Below are 23,962 nucleotides of genomic sequence, written 5' to 3'. Positions count from 1 at the left end.
TCTATAATGGAAATGCTAAGGGAATGTAATGTCCATGTGAAGACTTTCCGTAATTCTATGGATAGATTCAATAGTAAGGATGAATGTGAGGATCTATCCTTGGTTTTAATCAACAGCTGAGAAAAAGATGGGAGAATCTATAACCTGCTTACATCCTCTGAAGTTGTTGTTTTGGTCGTCGGTGATTTTCAAAATAACATGGATAAAAGGGATATAATTTTGGAAAAGAAATCTGGAAAACTTAAAAGGATCAACGAGCTACATCCTTGCTATCTACCACTTCAGTATCCACTGATTTTCCCTTATGGTGAAGATAGATTTCGGTTAGGTATTCAAAACGGTTATACGAGGAGCACAAAAACCAAGAAACCAAATATTACCATGAGGGAGTTCTTCTCATTTCGTATTCAAGTTCGTAATGCTGGTTCTCCGGTGCTTCTTCTTTCAAGGCATTTGCTACAACAGTTTCTGGTTGAGGCATAATAATCCAAATGAGAAGATTAATAATTTCATACTGGGCAAAGCGTGGGTTATTCATGATAAACAAATGAAACCCGTTATGAGAAGATCCAACTCCTGAACTTGTTGAAAACTTTGATCATAGGAAAAAAGATGTTCTGATAAATGACTCTTTTCTACGTTGTTTTGCTTTGTGGAATATTTTTAGACTATGAAAGATTTAAACATCATAAAAAAAATTCATCTGGTTATGGTTTTCTCTCTCTCGTGAAATGACTGTGTAACCGAAACCCCATCTCTTGAGCTTCAAGGTAACACCCATTACTTTTTTTGCTTAAACAAGTAACCGTCTAAGATTGGGTATTATATTTGGCATTGTCCATTTAACTAATTGTCCAGATTGACTAGAACCGTCTAAGATTGGGGTTAACATGATGAGATTGTGGATCTTTTAACTTTTTTTTTGTTATAATATATACTAGATTTTTACATGCGCTTTAAAATCGCGGTAGTATATTTGTTGAAAAATTTATTGATATAACTGTTTATTAAATAATGTGTTTCGCCATAAACATTTTCGGTTTTCGTTTTGACTCTAATTTTCTTTTATTGGTTTTCGATTTCAGTTTGGTTGTGTTTTTTTGGTTTAGCAATATATGATAAATTTTGGTTATATATGAAGTTGGGTTTTGGTTAAATTGATTGAATATTTTGATATTTTGTGTAGTCTAGATATATAAAAATTTTGAATTTTTCGGTTCTGGTTACATTTCTGTTTTTAATAATTTCAAATAATTGAGGTAAAATAAAAAGCCTCGTACTGTGAATCACCAATATACTAAAAATTGGACAAATATTTAGAAAATTATTTTATTTACATATCTATTTATTTAAGGTATAAATAATATAGCAAAGAATCTTATTATATAAATCTTAATTCTTCAAAGTTGCTAATTAATATGATTGCGACATGTGTCAATTAATTTTAAGATTGTGACATGTGTCAAAAATATGTTACAATTCTCTTTTATTAGAATTTAAAAAAACAATAGAAAAATAAAATTATTATTACATTTTTTGGGACACTAGAAAAGGAAATTTTTTACAAAAATATAGTTTATTATTATTTTTAGGAGTTAAGAAAAGAAAAATTACTATTACATAGAATAATATTTTAAAAATATTTGATAGTAAATTTAATTTTTGAAAATTCTATAAACAAGGAATAATTGTAAAAGCTATTTGAAAGTATTTTTTTCTTTTTAAAATATTTTGTATATTTTTCATTTTAAAGATACTAAAGAATGATATTATAAGAGAAAATATTAATTTTTTTTGAAAAAAAAAAATAAAAACGAATTATAAAATCCTACAAGTACAAGAAATTATTTAATAAAAATCAAATAGAAAAACTAACTATAAAATAAGTGATATTCCTTTTTTAAAACCTAAAAAAAATAAAAATTTAAAAATACTCTTATTATTTTCATATAAATAACTAACTTTCCTTTTTAACAGATAAATGTATGCTACAAAAATATAAACCAAAATAAATATTATTTTCACATCTATATTTAGGTTTAAACTTCCTCATATTATTTTCACAAAAATAGTATTGACAAGAAAAATATTATCTGAGTATTTTCTTTTAATTTCTGTAAACAATTCAATTTTTTTTATCATCCTTATTACATCTTATGATGCTAACACAAGTTTTTCTTAATTACGATGTTTTTATCTTACATAAATATGTGTAAATATGAGGAATATATGTTTGTATGTATAAGACACAATATATAATTAACTAAACATAATTTTTTATTGAAAATATATTAGTTGTATAAAAATCTTAAAAAACAAAAACGAATTATAGTTGGAATTTTCCTTTTAAAAAAATTTAAAGTAACTTATTTCTTATAAATAACTAACTTTTCTTTTTAATAGATAATTTTGTGTAAAAAAATTATAAACCAAAAATAACTTCAAATATGTCACCCGATATGATTGTGAATTTTGTACCAAAAAAAAAAATTGTGTATGTATTAATAAAAATTTATCATTATGTGAAAATAATTTTTTTTCCTTAAATCCTAAATAAAAGAAATATAAAAAATAACTTTTTCCTCTTTTAATCTTAACCAAATAAGATTTTTTTTTTCTTTTAAATCATGACCAAATAGAATTGTAAAAGCAATTTTTACTTTTAAAATTTAATGATAAATATGATATTGAAAATATTTAATTAAAAATATTAGTAATGTTGAGAAAACGAATTTTGAAAATAATATGATACTGAAAATATTTAATGAAAAATATTAGTGATATTGAGAAAATGAATTTTGAAAATGGCAACTTTTAAAAATAGTTAATATTTGCTGGAAATAATTATTTGATAGTATATTTATTTTATAAATCCTAAGAAATTAATTATAAAATATTATGTAATTTTAATTTTCTTTTCTAACCCCCTAAAACTGTAATAAAATATTTGATAGTTCTTTTCTTTAAAAAAAAATCTTAAACAAAAGAGATTTGTATCATATTTTTTAATTCCTAACCAAAATAGAATTGTAAGAAGTTATTTGATAGTATAGAAAATTTGATGATAAATATGATACTAAATATTATTTAATTAAAAATGAATTGTAAAAATAGTATTGATATGAACTGTAAAAATCATAATTTAAAATTATTTAATAGTAACTAGAAATAATGATTTGATGGCAATAAGATTTTTCTGAAATTCTAAACAGAAGATAATTGTAAAAGTTTATATGATAAAACTTTTCCTTATCTATAATCCTAAACAAAAATATAAAAAAGTATTTGATAGTTTTTTTTTTTTTAATTGTAAATAAAAACGAGATTTATAAAATATATTTTTTTCTTTTTTAAAAAAATCCTAACAAATGTAAACATACATATTTAATAGTATTTTTAAAAATGAATTTGATGACAAACATGATGCTAAAGCTATTAAATTTTAAAAAAAATCTAAACTTAGGATGTTGTCGATTGGTATTTATGTGTTTGGTTATACGAAAATCAAACACATGTTTGATATATATATTTTCATGTTTGGTCATAAAAAATTGATTATTATTATTGTTACCGTATATATGTTTAGTCAAAAACAAATCAAGCTTCATCATTATCTTATTACATTTTTTATTTTTACTATGTAGTAGTTTATAATTTATTTTAATTAAAATGTTATTATGAAAATATATCATTAACAAAAAATGAATCAAGAAAATTATTTAACATCAGATAAATTTAATAAAACATTAAATTAGTACATAAGAAAGTGTATAATGTTGTCATTGCTTCTTGGTCTTATTTAACTTACAAATTCCTTTTTATTTCATTATAATTATTATTTCGGGTTGGATCCGGTTTAAATTTTTACGTTTGGATGTTTTTTCTAACTCTAACAAATACTAAGTGAAACTTATGTGTGAAAACGAGTTTTTAACTATAAAATAAATTTTACATAACATATGTAAAAACAATTTTAAAACAATAATAAAATAATTTTTTAATATTTTTATTAGACTAAAATATCAATTAAAGCCCGTTGCAACGCACCGGCCCAAATCTAGTAACAAATAATTTTAATAACATAAAGTTACTATCATTCAGAAAAAATGTTATAGTTTTTTATTAAAAATATAATTTGTAATGTTTATATTATGAAAAAATTATAATGTCGATATTTGTATATTTTCCAGACCGATCATATCATTTAAATTATTAGTGTTACATCAAAATATTATAAATGACATAGATCATACAAGTGTTAGTACATGCTTGTTTTTTAAGTGGTAGATTAACGTGGTTTACTTTTCATATAAAAAATTGGTTTAAAATATTGAAAACAAACCATACTTTTATCACCCACAATTCACTACATTGCACAATATTCCCAATATTCTTCTCAACAAAAATAATTGAAACAAATGGTTATATAAATGTGGGCATAAGAGCAAATCAAATGCTCATCTGGGGTTTTAAATTTGATATGCACATATTCATCACAACGAGTATAAAAGGGGGAGAACTCTAAGAAAAATTTTCTCTTCATTCCTTATCACCTGTAAATAAAAATCAAAAAGATTCAATTAGATAAAAGAAAAGAAAGAAAATGGATACACAATGTAGGCAACAAGACTAAATGGCTAACCATATTTTCACTTGAGAGGATCAATGTGAGGGTAGAGCCCCAGGACATGTTCCGGCATGAAATCATGCCTTGTAAGTATCCCAACAATAGGCGGTCTCTGCGATACAAAAGGACAAAATGCGTAAGAAACGTAAACCAATCTCTAGAGAGAAAGATAGAGAGAGAGTCTGACCCCTGGTGTTTTGGGAACCACACACAAGTGGCGAAGGCCAAGTTGCCGGAAAAGAATAGCGGCTTTAGCTAGAGACAAAGTCTCAAGCACAGTGTAAGGAGAAGTGTTAGTGATGGGATGGAGATCAACATACATCTCCATCTCCTCATCACTTATAACCAAATCATCAATCTTGAGCCCTTTCCCCAACCCTGCTTTCGCAAAGTCACGGGCCTTGCAACTTCTAAGAATCTGAGAACCAAATGTCGTTTTCTGCTTGGAGAATCTCTTTCCTTGGAGAAGCACAAGGAGATGAGATCTCAAGGCGATCCCACACAGCTCAGAGGCTTCGGTGAAAGGCGGCTCATCAATCACAGGGAAGCCGTTATGACTCGTCATCTTTAAAGCCTGCCATATCACCCCAACCTTCTCAACTCGTGAAAAGGACAACAAAGGTCCAGCGACAACGTCCTTTGCCACCAAATTGCGCATGTAGGGCTCTGCATGGTCTTCCATGTAAGGCAGTCCTTTCATAGTCACAATCTGGTCATAGACCCCTTTGTTGAAACAATCGGCAACGGTTTTAGAGATCAAGAGTACAAGCATCACCAACGGCAGCATTAGGAGATTGTTTGTAAGTTCGAGAAGAATAACACATAGAGAGACCGTCATTCTCATCGTGCCTCCAAGGAAGGAAGCAGCTCCAAGCAGAGAAAACAGACCTACATCAAGCTGAGATACTGGTCCCAGAAGTCTACCCACCAGCCGTCCATAAGAAGCTCCAGCGAGAATGACGGGAATGAAAAGCCCAGAGGGTATAGCTATGCCATATGTTATGATGCCAAGGCAGTAGACGAAGACAAAGAACATGGCGAGGGTGGAGATTTGGAACTCATTCTCAGACCTTGACGTGAAAAGACTGCGGATTGCATCGTCATTGGTGTTGAGAAGGAGTGAGGAAAGGTCATTGTAATGGTTTGGAGGACACTGGAAACTCTTGTAGATCCCGGATCGACCCACGCTTGGGCACTTTCCCTCTGATCCAATAGGACAAGGGGTACACTGTGAAATCCATGGAAGACCAAATGCACAGCACGAGCTCAGAATTGAAACCGCCATCACAAGCATCACTTTAAATCCCGGACCTCTCCTGCAAGTTATGGATAGAAGAATAAGAATTGAGAGAGCAGCCGAACACTTCATCTTAAGACAAGTGACTTACTCGTTGATTAAGGCATATGTGCGGAGGACAATGTCGACAAGGTAGTTGTAAAGGCCTCCAAGCACACCACCAACAACTCCAAGGAAGACAACCGCTAGAAGATCTGGTGTGCTGTAAAGAACTGGTCCAGAGTTTACGTCAAACATGATAAGACCTCCTTTACCGAACAGTCCACATTTGCCAGATCGGCAGAGCTCAATCAAAGTTCGTAACACTACTGCTACAACTGCGGTAGTGAAGAAGGTCCTCCAAAGAAGGGCACTCCTCCACCTAAAAGAGTTCAACAAAGTTAGTTAGACATGATCCTTTCAATAAAGGGTTATAAGGGAGAAACAGAAAAGTTACCAAGAAGCAGCTTCTTCAAGGGCGAAAAGCACACCACCGACTGGAGCACGGAAGGCAGCCGCCACACCAGCAGCAGCGCCGCAAGTGATCAGGTCTCTTCTGTCTCTATCGTTTTTGAAGAACCTGAGCCACTTCCATGTCAATTTATACTTTCTGGAACCACCTTGCCCAAGTAAATTAGCAATGCAAGCACCAGTGTGCACCATAGGCCCTTCTTTTCCAACTACGAATCCGGCAGCAACTCCAAATATTGACCCAAAGATCTGCCAATAAAAATCTTATTAATTATGTTCGATTCAAGACGCTTGGACAGATGGTTTTGGGATCTTTACCTTAACGAAGAGGGTGCTCGGAGCTAGTATTGAATAAGCATCTATACCATTGAGATAAGCTTTAACCTCAGGTATGCCAGATCCTGCTGCTGCCGGAGCAATGAAAGCACAGAGAGAACCAGCAGCAGTCGCCAAGATCAAGTTACAACCCGCGAATGCAAAGAAGGCCTGAAAGTATCTGCAGATTTCAAGAAAGTTTCCGCTGTCATTAGAGAACATCAGAAGCAGAGATGAAACAATGGAAATGCTATTAGACTTACTTTTCCTTGAGCATGAGGTTACCGGTGAGCAAGAGTTTGAATCCAGCTATGTTCTCAACAGCAAGGTTATTCAAAAAGCCGACGAGGCCAGTGGCTAAACCGATAAGGAAAGCAAGCGCCCATTTGAGAATAGTGTACTGAAGTATCTCAATCTTCTTCCTAGACCTCCAGTCCTGCTTGAAAAGATCATTCTCAAAGATCCTGCCCAAAAAAAAAAGAGCTTTAATAACAAGACACACCAAACTATCATAACAAATAAAAGGCAACACAGCAATAAAATACAAACACTAGGGAGACACATGCACACAAAAAACAAAAACAAAAGAACAGTTTAATCTAAAAGAAGATTACATCTTAAAGATTTAGAAGACTTAAAAACTCTTTTGCACTTTTACTTAAAAAGACAATGATGATGTCTCTTAAAAAGCTTCAGTTTTTGACCAATGAATTGAAAAAAAATGCAACACTATGCATAAAAAGTACATAACACGACAAAAAGCTACACGACCCAACAATCTTATCTCGTTGATTGTCTCTGTTTTCCAAAACAACAGGAAAGTGAAATTGGGAAACACAAAGACATACTCGTAATCAAGGCTTTCGATGGGACAAGTATTGGCTCCGACAATTGCGATCTGGGAAGTCGTGTTCTTTCGGTTCCTCGCGAGCAGAGGCTGTTGAAATCCGACAGATCCATCATCTAGAATCCCAGATATCTTCCTTTCGTACGCGTGGATGCCTCCTTCCACCTCTATATCATGGTCGTCGCTTCGATCATCCATCTCCTGTTCCACAGTTTCGATCCCGATCAGATAGGAGATTGGTGTTTTATAATTGGTTTATTTAAGAGAGCTCGTGTCCCCCTGGAATCAAGGACCTCTCGCGCTCAGGTAAATGTTAAAGTCGATTTTTTTATTTTTTTATTATTTTTTTGGAGTTTTGGTTTAGGACGTAAGGTCAGGGGAGTTTTATTGTTTTCTTTTATTGACACGAGTTTTTGTTGTTTTCCTTTTCCTCCTTTATATTTAGCAAACCCAAGTCAATAAGAATGAAATGAACGAAAAAATGTCTCTTTTGTTTTAGTACGATTTGACTGGAAATTGTGGATCCTAAATTCACATTATGTATTTAAAAATATTTTAATCAGGTTCGAGTTTTTAAAAATGGATTATATTGATGAGTATCGAACTATACGTGTACAAAGGTAATAAAATCGAAAACTACAAAATAATGAACAAGGTTGTGTTGATGAGTATCCTTTTTTATGCAAAGGAGAAATGTACCCCAGCAAATACCTTTTTTTCTTATTAGCAAATACCATTTCTTCTACGCATTAGGATGAACTTTTTAAGTTTATTTTATCTCATGCATAAAAGAGTTGTACAGTTTTGTATTTTTAAATTATGTAAGGTGGAGCCGACCTTATAATTTAGTCCCTACAACGTTATCATAACATAAACAAATTTAAGTCTACATTAGGAATTTGGGGGTGGTGGAAAGCCGTCTTAGGATATCATTCTTATGGCTAGTGACTATAAACTATATAAATTTTAAAGTTGACCAATTTTAAAAATGAAATAAATTAACAGTCTATTTATCTGAAAGGAAATTACCTTTTAAATTTCATAAACGAAAAATGCTTGGATTCTATATGATATTATTTACAGTTTAGGATGAATCAACTAAAAGCTTCTAAAAAAACTAACAGTTTCAAACTTGAGTTTCAAAGTCTCAACTTAAACCGTTAGGAAACCTGAGCTCATTCATTTGAATTTTGGAGTTCAGATTTAATCTGGAAACCTCGTTTGAATGTTTGGTCACATGGTAGTAACCTTTGATCATATTAAAATTCTTTAGTTTGTCGTACATATTCTTGTTTAATTGTTGCATGGCAAAATAATTAAATTTGATTTAAACCGGATCGAAGGTGTTACAGTAATCCTTTATTGTGGGTAAACGAGCACTCATCTCGCAACTTCGACCGTTGATGTGGGTGGGTGCTAGCTTTAGGTGTCATGTTTGTATCTATTCAGTGTGCTAAATCTGAGTCAATAGACTTACCGTTTTAGCTCTTCATAATTCTCTGAATGATTCTATGTTATTCACCTCTCTTTCTTCCAATTTTCAAGTGATACTGAGATACATATCGCATTTCGTCTTAGAAACTCGTTTATCTTTGATTTTTGGGAGCATATATCTAACACCCATTCAAATATTTATACAAAGAGATTGTGTTTGGTTCAAATCCAAAAACAAGTAATTTAGAAACAGTACCAAATTATATTGTATATAGTGTAGATTTGTTTTTTTTTTTTTTAAATTACCATCTATTTGCATAATTTGTTTAAAATGTTAATTTTATAAATTTGATTTATTAAAATTTTGATTGATTTTGATGTATTAAAAAAATTAATGGTAAAACTTTTCAACTAAGTGTGGTTAGAGAAAACTCCTAAATTAGCATCTGTTTGTTTTACGGTAATGGATAGTCTAAATCATTAAATAAAGTTAATTTGGAGATTTTAATTAAATACTTCGAAACAAACTTAATTGACATGTTTTATCATCTCCTATATATTAAAAGAGAAATATTGTCATTTAATGCTTTCACATTACATTGTACATGTGTCAGCCTCACATCAATTTCAATTTGAGTATGCTGACATGTCGGTTTCATAATCATTTAATAATTAATGCATTCACATACTATTTTTTTAATTCTACCGTAGATAATTTAATGTGTTTACACTAATTTTTTTTACTCATCTCATTTTAGTTATTATATTTTTAACCTTTGTATTAGTGAACTAAAGTTTTCTTCGTAAAACTACTGAATAATATCATTTTGAAAAAAAAGAAAAAAATAATAATTAAGATTCACATCAGAATGATGGAATGAGAATGTTTCAAAATTAAAAAAATGATGGAATGAGAATGTTTTAAGATTCACTCCCCTGACCTTCCATCAACTATAATGATGGAATGAGAATGTTTTAATAAATTAAAAGTTTTGTATCTTGCCGAAATTAGCCATGGTTGATTATTTTGTATTTTATTTATTATTTTATTTTAATATTAAGTATATTTGGATTTTTGTTAAAAAATACATAATTAAAATGGGTATTCGAACTCAAATCCGAACCAAACCGGCAATAATTTAGCATAAAATGGGTATTTAAAATAATATAATATTTTATTTTAATATTAAGTATATTTGGATTTTTGTTAAAAAAATACATAATTAAAATGGGTATTCGAACTCAAATCCGAACCAAACCGGCAATGATTCGAACCAAATCCAAACCAAAATTTGTAAATATCTGAATATGATTTAAATTTCTAACCGTAAAAATCCAAAATCTGAATATATTAACTGAATCCTAACGAATATATGAATGCTAAAACTTTACAATAAATCCTTTAATGCGACATACAATAAATAATTTAATAAACTATTTTACTCCGCGTATAGCGCGAATTACTACCTAGTTAAAAATTATTCTAGGACACGGAAATCTTAAATTCATCTTAAATTCAGTTTTTGATTTTGCTAGATGATCATCCAATAATGCTGCCCATATGCTAGCACCAAAGGGACCATCCACTGGAGTTTTTAATAATTGTTGTATTTACCTTCCTAATTTGTTAACTCCAATATTATGACGATATGTTATCAAGTTAAGAAAGTTATAATTTCGCTTGAAAAGAAATATAGACCAACTCTTAACAACTATTTTCTTCATTTATCATACACATGATTAATCAAAAATGAGATTTCAACAAAAAAAATTGTGTTTGAACGCATAATCCATGTTAAGAAAGTTCTAATTTCGCTTGAAAAGAAATATAGACCAACTTAACAACTATTTTCTTCATTTATCATACACATGATTAATCAAAGATGAGATTTCAACAAAAAATTGTGTTTGAACGTATAATCCATGTTCTCAACCAACAAATTCGCATCAGATTTACAAACACATGTACAATAAACCAAACTAGATCTCGACCCGCGGGTGTTTGTTTGCAGTTTTATATATGTAGATATTTATTTTAGATCATTAGTATTATACATTTTTAAAAGTTAATAATATATTTAAATGTTTATATAACTATTTTAGATACAATAATCTAATAATTTTATACTTTATATGTTGTAGTTAATCAATTGTTTAAAACCGTCATATGTATTTGTTGGTTCTTATTGTATATTTATCTTAATGCATTTGCATTTAGTTATTAAAAAAACTTTATATATGCATAAATAACATATTTGAAAATTAATTTGTATATAATTTATGCTAAATTCTTACCCACTTTTCAAAGCTGTATTTCCTTTTAGCAATATTTTTTTCTTTTATACATTTTAGATAATATATTATTGTATAAATAAAAATATTAATTTTATACATGTAGTATATATAGTTTGATAATGTTAAGTCGTTCTGTCATCGTATTATATTTTAAAAACGAATATTTTATATTTATGAAAGTAAAATTTATAAATTTATCAATTTAATATAAATTTATCTTTTTAGCTCAACATAATAATTTTATTTTAACATGACTGATTATGATTATAAAAGAAATAAAAAAGATATATTTTTTTTCTTTTTATAAACGATAATTGAATATATATTAATGCATAATAATAGTTCATTGCTAATTAAAAAATTAGTGAAAATATTTATATAAACTTTTTGAAAATTAAAATATTGTTAAAATATTTATCAACAGATTTGTTAGAATAAACTTTAAATATATATATATATATATATTTAAAATGAAAAGATATCATGATTAAAGTAGTCACAAATATTTTATATTATTAGCTTTAATGAAATACATGTTAATTTTTATACATGTATTATATAGTTTGCTAGTGTTAACCCATCTTACCAACGTATTATATTTTTGAGCATAAATATTTATAATTATGAAAAAATTATATATAAATTTATTAATTTAAAATAATTTTACCATATTTAGTTCTATATAATAATTTTATTTTAATACGATTGATTATGATTATATAATAGATAAAAAGTAGGATATAATTTTATTTTTATTTTATAAATGATAACTAAATATATTAATGTATAATAATATTTCAAAATTAATTACGAAATTAGTGAAAATATTTACATATAATTTTTGAAAATTAAGATCCTGTAAAGACTTTATCTTTTAGATTTAGAAATCTCAGTAATATGCAAGATGTCTGTGATCCGATGAGTTGAGAAAAAAATCATATACCTTGAACATTACGTGAAACTTGGGTCTCTGAATTTTAACCATGGTTCTTGAATTAAGGTTTAATATCCAAGACAGATTTGAACTCTAGTGTTAACAACATCTAATGCGTTTGGGTTGAATTTTTGTTTAATTATCTTCTTTTTTTTTTTAAGTCTTAAACATTGTTACCATTATCCTGTTGGCTTTAAAGCTGGTCGAGCTAATAAAGAATACACAGGTTACATGGAGAATGAGAAGGTGACAAAGGAACTTAACCATATGTGTGTTACTGATTCGTTTGTGTACGTCAAAGTTTGTGGAAGTTATGAGACTAAGATTAGTCAATCAACGCAGTAATACCTTTGGTACAAAGCATTTTCTTAAGAGCTGTAATACAATTGTCAATACATGGGCTCTGAAATAGATAATCTAATCTATTATGTACAATTTTTTTAATAATCTTTAGACATGTTCTTTAGCTACGAGTTATCATTAACTCACACATGAGTTAAACTAACTTTCTTGACTCTTTATCAGGTAATGGCTACTCAATCATCAGAAGCAGAGCTGACATGGATGAACAAGTGGTGAATAATCAATACGTTATGGTAACTTGCGCCGTTAAGCTGAGAAGATAAGGGCTCTGTTCTGTAACCATTGCGTCCGGACAGCAGCTAAAAGTATCTCCTCCTTAGAATATTCTAAGTCGTAACCCTTACGCCAAAATTATTTGAAAAATAATCGTATATTTTGTAATATTTTGCGTGGTCAGTTTAAACATATGAGAACTTCTTAAGGAATAAAAAGTGAATATTCGGAAAGTAAGATATTTCTGTTGAAACATAATTTTAGTTTTGATTATACTTGTTTTGCAAAAAAAAAAAACAACCGGTCTTGAAACAGAGCACACTACAAATGATTAGTATGGTTTTAGATATATGTATGTATGGTTTTATAATTTACACTAGATTTTGATCCGCGCTTAAAGCGTGGGATTTGATTCTTTTGTAAATATTTTATTTTATAGTCAATAAATTTTATATTATATTTTGGTTTATGAATCAATATTACTATTTTAAATTTGTATGAAAATAAATATAGATGTATTTCATGATGTATTTTATATTATCTCTGATTTTTATTTACTATATTGAATCAATTTTCAATAATATTATAATTTTTTATATAATTATTTCTCAATATTAAATTTTTTTGGCGGTGTAATATTTTTTACTTATGAAACACCTAATTTATAAAATTCGAATTTGATTTCTTTTTTTTTTGAAACAAATAAAAATGTGGATTTAATATATTGATTGGTCTCTGTAACTCATTTTTAAATTTTATTTGAATACACTTAATATACAATGTGTATTATGTTATATTTATATCTGGGTCATATGTGTATGTATGGTTAATAAATTAATATAGAATATATAATTTTCAGAATAATTGATAAGTATTAATTTCAAATTCATTTTACGTGGCAGAATATATAATATTATTATAATAATTGATAATCATTAACTTTACAATTTTCTCATATTGTCCGTCAAATATTATCTAGTGTGGAATCAAATCTTTTGAAAGTACAATATTCATATAAATTTTTCTACAGTTTCAAAATATATATGTAATATCTATAAAAAAATTACAATATCTATAAAAAAAATTCTACAGTTTCAAAATATATATGTAATATCTATTTCCCACACTTTTTAGTGATGTTTTTTTCTCTATTAATATGACTATATCAAAACATGCTATTATTTTTTTTGATAGATGTCTTATATCAATACTAAAATGAGAATGTTCATATTTATATATTGATTATATTATGCATATCATATAGTTGTATATTAATAATAACATCAATAGTTGAGAATATTATAGGCATATATTAATTATAAATAATATCAACTTACGGTTTGAAGCATGTATTAATTTGTTTTGATGTTTGTCTTTTAAGCTAACAATAAATTTCTAAATTGTCCAACATAAGTATATATTGTGAGATATGAGCATTAATAGGGGAAGTAAGGTTTAGTTAGAGTTGTGTATTAGTTTTAGGAAATTCTGGTTTTTAATTAATTAGGAAAATCGTGTATGATATTTTAAATATTTTCCAAGAATTTTTAGTTAAATTTAATTGCAGTGGCATTAGCTTGTAAATATTTTAAAAAAGTCAGGGTTAATTCAAATTTGTACTCCTGTTTTAATAGATTAGATGTATAATGTTGGTCAAAACTTGTTAACCGGAAGTATAGTCTCACTACAAATGTATTATAAACATATAAATTTATCATATATATATATATAATGTTGGTCAGAACCGGTTTATGATTAATCTAGTTTTAGATAGATGAATGAATTTATAATGTATGTAAAATTCATGGTCAGAATTGTGAAAATATGATATATATATATATATATATATTTTTATCAAATGTTTTGAACAAACCGGCTGAATATTTTTATAATGTTAGGTTCAATGGTTCTAATGAGATTGACATTGTAATGTGTTAACGATGAAGAAAATGTATGTTGGTTAACCAAACCGGATTCTTAGGCTTACGTGTCATTATAGTTACGATTATAGGGGGTATTTTAGTAAATTATAATGAAGATACTAGATTTTGACCCGCGCTTAAAAAACGCGGATTTGTTTTCAAAATTAAATATATTTTTCTAAAATAAATTTCTACATAATATATATAGTGTATAGGTTTGTGTACATTTATCCGAAACCACGAACTAAACTGTAGCAAACTGGAAAAAAAATGAAACCTATATTAAACTGAATTTCATAAATAATCGAGCAAATCCTATATCTCTAGAACCAAAAAACTGAAATCAATCGTGAAACATTTAAATGGTACGAATAAAACATTTTATTTTGAAATTTATTCAACTCCTTTTAGTAGGAGTACATATGTAATTTATTGACGAATTAAGATATAATAATTATTTTCATATTTGATGTAGACCTGCAATTGGACCAGTAAACTGGTGGACGTATGGACTGGCTTATATTTTTCATGTAACATTCTATCATGATTCTACCAACTTATATGTTTCCAAGAAACTTAGATTAAATGAAAACCTATTAATTAAAAATTTGATAAAATTGAAAATCCTGCCATTAACCTGTGAACCGACATAGGTTGACCCGATAAAAACTTAGAAAATTTTGATAATATTTTTTTTTAAAAAATTGATTATAATTAACTATTTGATTTGTTATATAAAGTAAGCACATTGTATTTATGTTATGAATTTTAATTTATAAAAAATTTAATGATCAATATTACGACAATTTTAATGTAGATAATTTATTTTTTGTTTAGAAGCATACACTGAGTTTATGCATATTAATAAAATTAAATTTACGATTGTTGAAATGGACTTTCTTGATGAGTCATAAGTGGAATGAATTAGATTAATGGGTATGTATAGTTTTTAAGCCCAAAAACTAAAAAACAAATTGTCGTTCATAAAAAAATCAATTATTCTGTAAATTTAGAGGTATTTTTGAGAAAATTGACATTTTTATTAAAGAAAAAATAGGAATGTTTCTGGTTTAATAGTATAATAAATGGAAATTTTATTTTATCTTCCTCTTAAATTTTGGAGATATTATTGTTAGCATAATTTCAGAAATATTGAAAATATATTAAATTTTAAAATTTTGTAATTGATTATATTAGGTTTGTTAAAAGTTTAATTGAGGAAGTTATGGTATATTCGAATATTTAGGATATCTTATATATTAAAACAAAAGTCACAACTTTGATTCATGTGTGATTTTTTTTTTTAAAATAAACTTAATGGACTTATTCCTAGAAAGTCATGTTACATTTGATATCTAATCTTATCATTTAAATTTTGGGTAACTAGAAATTTTTATTGGCCTATCAATAATTGGATTTAAACAATAGATGATTCATTAGATTTATAGATAGTATAAATTAAATATATATAATTTAATGTTGTAATACTATATCTCTATATGCTAAATATTTAAATATTTGTCGATATTAACTTTTAAAATTATAAAGATTTTTTTTAAAATAAAAAAAATCATATTATCTAACATTGATTAATCTTTAATAACTTAAACCAATGAAATTTTTTTTTAAAACTATATAGTTTATTTTAAAAATTAAACAAAAACTAAATGTTTAATTATTTACTCGATAATATAAATCTATGAAACGAAAATTTTAATTTCTTAAAAAATTTCTAAATTTGTGAAATATTACAACATCTTTGAATATGACAATAAAACAATATTTTACTAATCTTTATATATATAGTTACGATTTTAATAATGAAATAATAATCCGAAAATATATATATAGAAGAAGATACAAATACATGTGAAAGTTTGAAACAATCTATTCAATAAAAAAAATATACAGTAAACTTATTATATTTTAAAAATTGATAGACACATATATATTATAATATATATCAATTTAGAATTGAAAACAAAATATTTATATAAAATAAATGAAAACAAAAATCTGCACGGTTGCGCGGGTCGAGATCTAGTATTTCATTACTATCTTTGATATATTCTCTAAGTATTATTAAAATATGAAAGTTGTTCGTCAGTATGCAAAAATATTAATGATCTTGTAAGGCGCCAAAATCAGTCGGTATCAAATTTTCAAATTCCATGCAAGTTTTGTAATCTCGTTGCATCGTAGATTTGTGATTGCAAAATTTTGTGTTAATCTTAGCTCCATAAAAGATGATTTTCATAGCCGATGTTACTTGCGTGTTTTTTGATGATTATAAATTAAAGTGCATATTCACCAAAACAATAAAGTATATTTCATTTTCATTCAAAGATCCCACGTAAGATTTGTGTAGATGAGAATGGAGCTTACCAATTATGAATGACAAAATCTTGAATAATTTTAATGATAGTGTGAATTTGCAAGCATATTATCGTTTAAAACTCTTGTAAATTACTCCTTCTATTTTATTTCATAAAGAGAGACTTTTTAGTATTTTCACACATATTAAGAAAACATTTTAAACTACCATCATAAATGTATCGTTTTTTGTAATTTTCAATTTTCAATAACTTTTAACCAATAGTAATTCAATAAAATCAATTAATTTTCTTGAAGTTTACAATTTTTTCTCTGTGAAACAAACTTTTTTCTAAAAAGCCTATCATTAAAAAACGGAAGGAGTATATGGTTAACTCACAGAAGGAGTAAAAATCCTGTGAATGGTATATAATGTTATTGAATATTGAGTTACGTATTGTTAGAGATAAATAAGGGAAAACCTAAAAATATTAGTCTAATGAAAGAGTCTACCAATTTTACATAACTAGATTTTTTCAGAATGTTTCTTCTTTAGTTAGAAAATAAATGTAACATGAATTTCTAGGATACGTCCAATTTTTTTAAAAAGTGAGGTTGTGACCTATGTTTTTAATATATAACTAGATTCTGAGTATATTTTTTGTTTCAAAATTATGCAAAGTTTTGTTATCATTGTTATTTTTATAACAATAATCTTGTGATTCATATAATATGAATGTGGCCAATATGAATCCTCTATATATTAATTGAGAAGCATTTGAAAAATTAGAACCTTCATTTTGTATTAATTAAAAAAAACCCCAAATCCTAGGTGACACTCTAAATGCCTTCTAAATTCTATTTCAAAGAATTCTAGAGCATCTAATATAAAGTATAGTTTAATCTAATGGTGTCACATTATTTTATAATTATATAACACTAGAGAACATTATATTAACCTAAAATATATGAAGTGTGTATTCTTTCCTTAAATAAAAACTACGGAATTACCTAATATGATTTACATATATACGGCAATTAATGATTATGAATTTTCATCATTTTTGGTTTAAATTTATATTATTAAAAAATTAAATAATCACATTAACCATATAATAAAAAAATTAGATTTTTTCTTATATGTTATATTTTGAATTTTTTAAAATGACTTTAAATTACAAAAATGAGGAAACCTTATATGTTATATATTTTTTAGGTGCGACTTTAAAATACAAAAATAAGGACACCTTATATGTTATATTTTTTTTATATGTTAGAATTTTATTATATATTATATTTTGAATTTTTTAAAAACGACTTTAAATTACAAAAATGTAAGTTTTCCTTAAGTATACGACTAAAAACATTAAAATGACATATATCAATTAGATGGTTGATTTGAAAGCTTTCAAAACCATATGGAAGATAAAAGTCAAAATAATTTAACTGTGAAAACAATACTGTTCATTTTTTTCAAAAATGTGTTCGATGAAAAAAATTAGGTTTTTATGTCATAATTTGTTTAATATCCACTAGAGAACATTATATTAACCTAAAATATAAGAATTGTGTATTTTTTCGTTAAATAAAAGCTACAGAATTACCTAATATGATTTACATATATATGACAATTAATGATTATGTATAATAAAATTTGATAACAATTTTTGCATCCTTCTTCATTTTTGTTTAATTTTATATTATTAAAAAAATAAAAATCACATTAACCATATAATAAAAAAATTAGATTTTTTCTTATATATTATATTTTGAATTTTTTAAAATGACTTTAAATTACAAAAATGAGAAAACCTTATATGTTATATTTTTTTTTAAAATGACTTTAAAATACAAAAATGAGGACACCTTATATGTTATATTTTTCTTATATGTTAGATTTTTTCTTATATGTTATATTTTGAATTTTTTAAAACGACTTTAAATTACAAAAATGTAAGTTTTTCTTAAATATACGACTAAAAACATTAAAATAACATGTATCAGTTCGATGGTTGATTTGAAAGCTTTCAAAACCATATGTAAGATAAAAATCAAAATAATTCAACTGTGAAAACAATACTGTTCAATTTTTCAAAAATGTGTTCGAGAAAAAAAATAAGGTTTTTATGTCATAATTTGTTTAATGTCCACTAGAGAATATTATATTAGCCTAAAATATAAGAAGTGTGTATTCTTTCCCTAAATAAAAGCTACGAAATTACCTAATATGATTTACATATATTTGGCAATTAATGATTATGAATAATAAATATTTGATAACAATTTTTGCATCCTTCTTCATTTTGTTTAATTTTATATTATTAAAAAAATAAACAATCACATTAACCATATAATAAAAAAATTAGATTTTTTCTTATATGTTATATTTTGAATTTTTTAAAATGACTTTAAATTACAAAAATGAGGAAACCTTATATGTTATATTTTTTTCTTAAAACAACTTTAAAATACAAAAATGAGGACACCTTATATGTCATATTTTTCTTATATGTTAGATTTTTTCTTATATGTTATATTTTGAATTTTTTAAAACGACTTTAAATTACAAAAATGTAAGTTTTCTTTAAGTATACGACTAAAAACATTAAAATGACATGTATCAATTCGATGGTTGATTTGAAAGCTTTCAAAACCATATGGATGATAAAAGTCAAAATTCAACTGTGAAAACAATACTGTTCACTTTTTTTCAAAAATGTGTTCGATGGAAAAAATAAAAATTTTATGTCATAATTTGTTTAATGTCCAATCCAATCAACCCATGATGTATTAATTGTAGTTTTGTTCAATTATTTTTAATAAAAATTGATCCGATCCATCGGAAAGAAATTATATAATAATAAGAAAAAATATTTTATATATACAAATAAAATGATCAAATATATAAAAAAAACTATCGATAATATATACAATAAACTGTATCTCTGTAACTACCTTTTATTAGTTAATACATATTTTTGTAATTGTATGTTATAAATTATTGGTGACCACTTCTTTTTAACAGAAACAGTTATATATAGATGCTGTATGATTTTAATTGGACTGAACTTATATCATCTGGACATGTTGCAGATTTAATAGTATTGATGATATAAAATCTTGCAGCCTTTTCACAAAAACATTCTCCTGCAGCATATCACGCACGCAGGCGCACACATTTAGTAGATACCTACAAATGTTGAAAACTGTAAACATACACAGATGGTTGCCGCAAATGTCATGCAGCAATATCAGAGACGAAGGACATGGTTCATAGGACTTTGAGGAACACTACCTGTTCTACCCCAGAACCTACGTTCTTCATTACACCCGCACTTTCCATTACCAGTACCACCACCGGAGTTATGAGCGTTACCGGGTGGATCCCAGCCTCTCTGTAAAACTAACGGGGGTGATGGTGGTGGTCGCAGCCTACAAGTCAAGCAGTTAGGTGGCTGAAGGTAACCATTGTGGTGGTGATAGCTATGTGGTTGAGTGATGTTTGGACTGCTCTGTACTTTATGCATTGGGTAAAGCCTGCTCAACTGGTAGCTGCTACCAGTTTCAGACAGCTCGTGATTATATCCATCAGGTGATGATTCTGATCTCGGAGAAGAAGAAGCACTAGCAGAGAGGGTGAAAGAAGGTCTTGTTTTGATTGGGGCACGAAGAGAAACACTCTTGCGAAGAATGCCATTGACTGCTTCGATGTAGCGCTGCTCTATCGTTTGTGGCTCGATAGGACCTAACTGATTCTCGAGAACCAATGGGTTCGCAGGAAACAAGAAGGTCCTGAGCTTCGGAGCTTCGTGACGGTTGTATTCATCCATCATGTGTTTGAGATCTTCGTCCGACTTTACGGAGACTAACGCGTCGAGATCTTCGGGGATGATTTGGTATTTGAGCACGACGTCGTTCTCGGTGATTTCTGTGAGTTTCTTCATGAGTTCTGAAATTAAATTAAAAAAATATTTCACGTCGATGATTTTGATTACGGCAGGAGAAGATTAAGAGTCGTTTTACCGGCGAATGTGATGTCAGGAGAGACGGCGATGACGCGAGTCTCTCCGCCGACGTATTTGAGAAGGCCGTCGGAAGGTCTAGGGAGGATTTTGCCGCCAAAGCTGCTCATGAACTTCACTTTATTCCTCGGCGATCTCTCTCCCATGGACATTTTTGCCGCCAGGATCTTTTTCGGGTTATTTTTTTGAAAAATAAAATAGGAAATATCAAAGAAAACAAAGAAATGCAAATTGAAACCCCGATTAATATATTTTAAAAGATTGATGCTCTAGCCTCTTCCTTCTTCGGATCAATTAAAAATGATGAGATTGATGTAGAAATGCACGATGAAGAAGAAGAAAAGAGGTTGATCAAATTGTTGTTAATTCGGGAGTTTTTCAGAGTTTTTTCTACAAAAAATATTATAAAGCAAGAAAATAGGTGTAGGAGATTTCGTCGCCGTAAGATTTTATTAGATTGTTGGGATTTTGGCTATTTTTGGATTTTATTATTGATAAGAAAGCAGCATTTGCATGTCACAAATGTCACCTTATAGCAAACTTTTTCCAGTTTTTACAAACTATTTTCTTCTTTTCTGCCAACCCAAGTTTATATACATCATTCATCGTGATTTTCTAAGACCATCTCTAATCCACTTCTATTTTTATTTCTATATTTTTCTATAAAATAGAAAAAATTTATTATAGAGGTGAAATTGCTCAAATGTATGCATCTATAATAGAATTCTTCTATATATAGAAAAAAAATATAGAGATATGTTATTTTCACCTCTAAATGTAGAGGCAAAAAAATAATTTTCCTTTATATTTTCTTCTAAAATATAGGAACTCTATTATAAAGGAGGTGATTGGAATAAGCTGTAGTTGTATGTTTTTTGCTGTAGAATTTAAGCTGTAGATTTATTTGATGTAAATTATGTTGCTGTACATTTGTAAATCACTATTTATTTCCTCTGGAAATAAAACGCTCTACACCATATTTTGATTTTGTAGAGATTTTTTTTGTTGTGAGTTTTTAAAAAAAAGAAAAACTCGATTGATTGACATATATGACTCTAGATTAAATTTTGGTTGTCTAGAGCATCTATAGCCGCAACCAATCACCCTTATAAACATATATTGGAGCATTTTCACCTCTGTAATAGGGATCTCTATTTTAGAAAGAAATTATAGAAGTGTATATTGGAGATGCTCTAAACTGGTTTTCACTATTTAATTATTCTTGAACCAAACTATTTTATCTTAAACCAAATTGAAACCCTTTTCATCTCGTTAAGTGCAACACTACCTTTTAATTTATACATTCCCTTGTATTTTCATCACCAAAAAGAAAACTTGCCGTCATCCTACAAACCACCATGATCTCCTGCATCTTCTTATTCCTCCGAGTCCGCTCTCTCATGCGTACCAATCTTTATTTCATATGTGTTTTTCTTCTCCTTATGATATTCTTGTTATACTCTCTCTCACCCCCCCCCCCCCTCCCCCTCCCCCATTTTCTCAGATATGTGCGGTTGATGTTGGAGAAAACACGACGCAACACCTCGCCTCCATCACAGCTAGTTGATAGATTGGTGAGAGTATAGAATTGGAAGAAATATTATTGGCTCTCATGGTGAATAGATTACAATATGCATATAGATGAGTAGATAACTAAACATAATTCCTAAACTAATATGGAATATTAAAGATAAGTTCTCTATTCTAATATATTGATGTATATCTTGATCTTGGGTTTGGGTCGATCTTCCGGATCTCTCAAATACCATCCCGCAAGCTCATACGTGGTACCACGTGTGAGATTGAATATATCTTCAAAGTATGGTAGCGCGGCTTGTTAAAGCAGCATTAGAAGTGGTTATCTGAAAAAAAAGCAACAGCGATTTATAGTAGTAAAGTAGTGCTGAAGAGACGGTCTTGTTGTTGTGAATGAAACAAAGGCGGTTTTAAAGAAGCAACGGCTTGATGAAGCTCGATTGATTGAGTATAAGTAGAATTTGAACGTTGCTTGATTACTATATAGCTGGCCACCCATTAATTCTATTTTGTAATATTTTCTTAACTAGAGCAAGGAGTTTACATTTTGATCCACTGATATCCTTTTATATGTTTAGATAAATTTTCATACCTCTTTCACTTTGAATACCCAAAATAATTTTGATTGAGTCTTTCATTGTTCATGAAATTCGCTTGCCAAAGAAAATAATTTATACATTGACCATATGCTTTATTTTTCTTTGTTCCATAGAAGTCTTTATTCCCACATGTAAATATTAATATGATACCCACGTCTAAGGCTGGGCAAATAAACCGAACCCGAAATCCCGAACCAAACCCGATCCGATAAAAATGAATCCGAACCGATCCGAACCCGGCATAAATACCGAATGGATCTTGTTTTATGGTATTTCAGGTTATGGGTATTATCCGAACCGAACCCGAACCTAACTGGATACCCGATAGAACCCGAAACATACAAAATTTCCAAAAAAAACTCGTACCAAAACATGATCTCAATTCCTAATATGTATTCAAAATATATTGAACATCTAAAATAATTATCTATTATATGAAAATTGATGGTTGAAGGTGGCAGTTGAAGGTTGAACTTTTAGATTTAGATTTTGTTTTCATTGAATAATGTTTTCATTTCATGAGAACTTGGTTTTCGTTTTATGCTTTCATTTATTTGGTTTTCTTTCGATCAATAACTATGTTTACCTTTCACTTGATTTTGAATGATCACATTTGATGTTCATTTCTTTTTTTCGAACCGATTTTATTTATGTTTTGGTTACAAAATAGGTATAAATCAAGTATTTTAAAACCGAAGAACCGATTTTACTTACTTTTTGGTTACAAAGTAGATATAAATCAGGTACATTTAAACCGAAGAACCGATTGGGACCCGAACCCGAAAGTACATCGGG

The 23,962-nt window shown here is 28.1% G+C and overlaps 2 protein-coding genes across 3 annotated transcripts; both read right to left on the bottom strand.

Annotated features, from left to right (window-relative positions):
• Positions 1 to 4,328: 4,328 nt before the first annotated feature.
• Positions 4,329 to 7,888, bottom strand: LOC106347005 (chloride channel protein CLC-c). The gene is made up of 8 exons (XM_013786493.3): positions 7,538 to 7,888; positions 6,953 to 7,153; positions 6,693 to 6,870; positions 6,361 to 6,623; positions 6,016 to 6,285; positions 4,815 to 5,943; positions 4,643 to 4,739; positions 4,329 to 4,553 (listed from the first exon to the last, which is right to left on the bottom strand). The coding sequence occupies exons 1-7, from the start codon at positions 7,732 to 7,734 to the stop codon at positions 4,650 to 4,652; spliced, it is 2,328 nt and encodes a 775-aa protein (XP_013641947.1). The 5' UTR covers positions 7,735 to 7,888; the 3' UTR covers positions 4,329 to 4,553; positions 4,643 to 4,649.
• Positions 7,889 to 19,982: 12,094 nt separating this feature from the next.
• Positions 19,983 to 21,459, bottom strand: BNAC02G16200D. 2 transcript variants are annotated; one of them, XM_022703954.2, is made up of 3 exons: positions 21,034 to 21,459; positions 20,306 to 20,959; positions 19,996 to 20,200 (listed from the first exon to the last, which is right to left on the bottom strand). In XM_022703954.2, the coding sequence occupies exons 1-3, from the start codon at positions 21,182 to 21,184 to the stop codon at positions 20,190 to 20,192; spliced, it is 816 nt and encodes a 271-aa protein (XP_022559675.1). In that variant the 5' UTR covers positions 21,185 to 21,459; the 3' UTR covers positions 19,996 to 20,189. The 2 variants fall into 2 exon arrangements, with proteins under 2 accessions (XP_013645339.1, XP_022559675.1); XM_013789885.3 differs by having other exon boundaries at positions 19,983 to 20,959.
• Positions 21,460 to 23,962: the final 2,503 nt, after the last annotated feature.

The sequence above is a fragment of the Brassica napus genome, chromosome C2, assembly GCF_020379485.1.
Source record: "Brassica napus cultivar Da-Ae chromosome C2, Da-Ae, whole genome shotgun sequence".
NCBI lineage: Eukaryota > Viridiplantae > Streptophyta > Magnoliopsida > Brassicales > Brassicaceae > Brassica > Brassica napus.
This window is presented reverse-complemented; position numbering and strand designations above follow the sequence as displayed.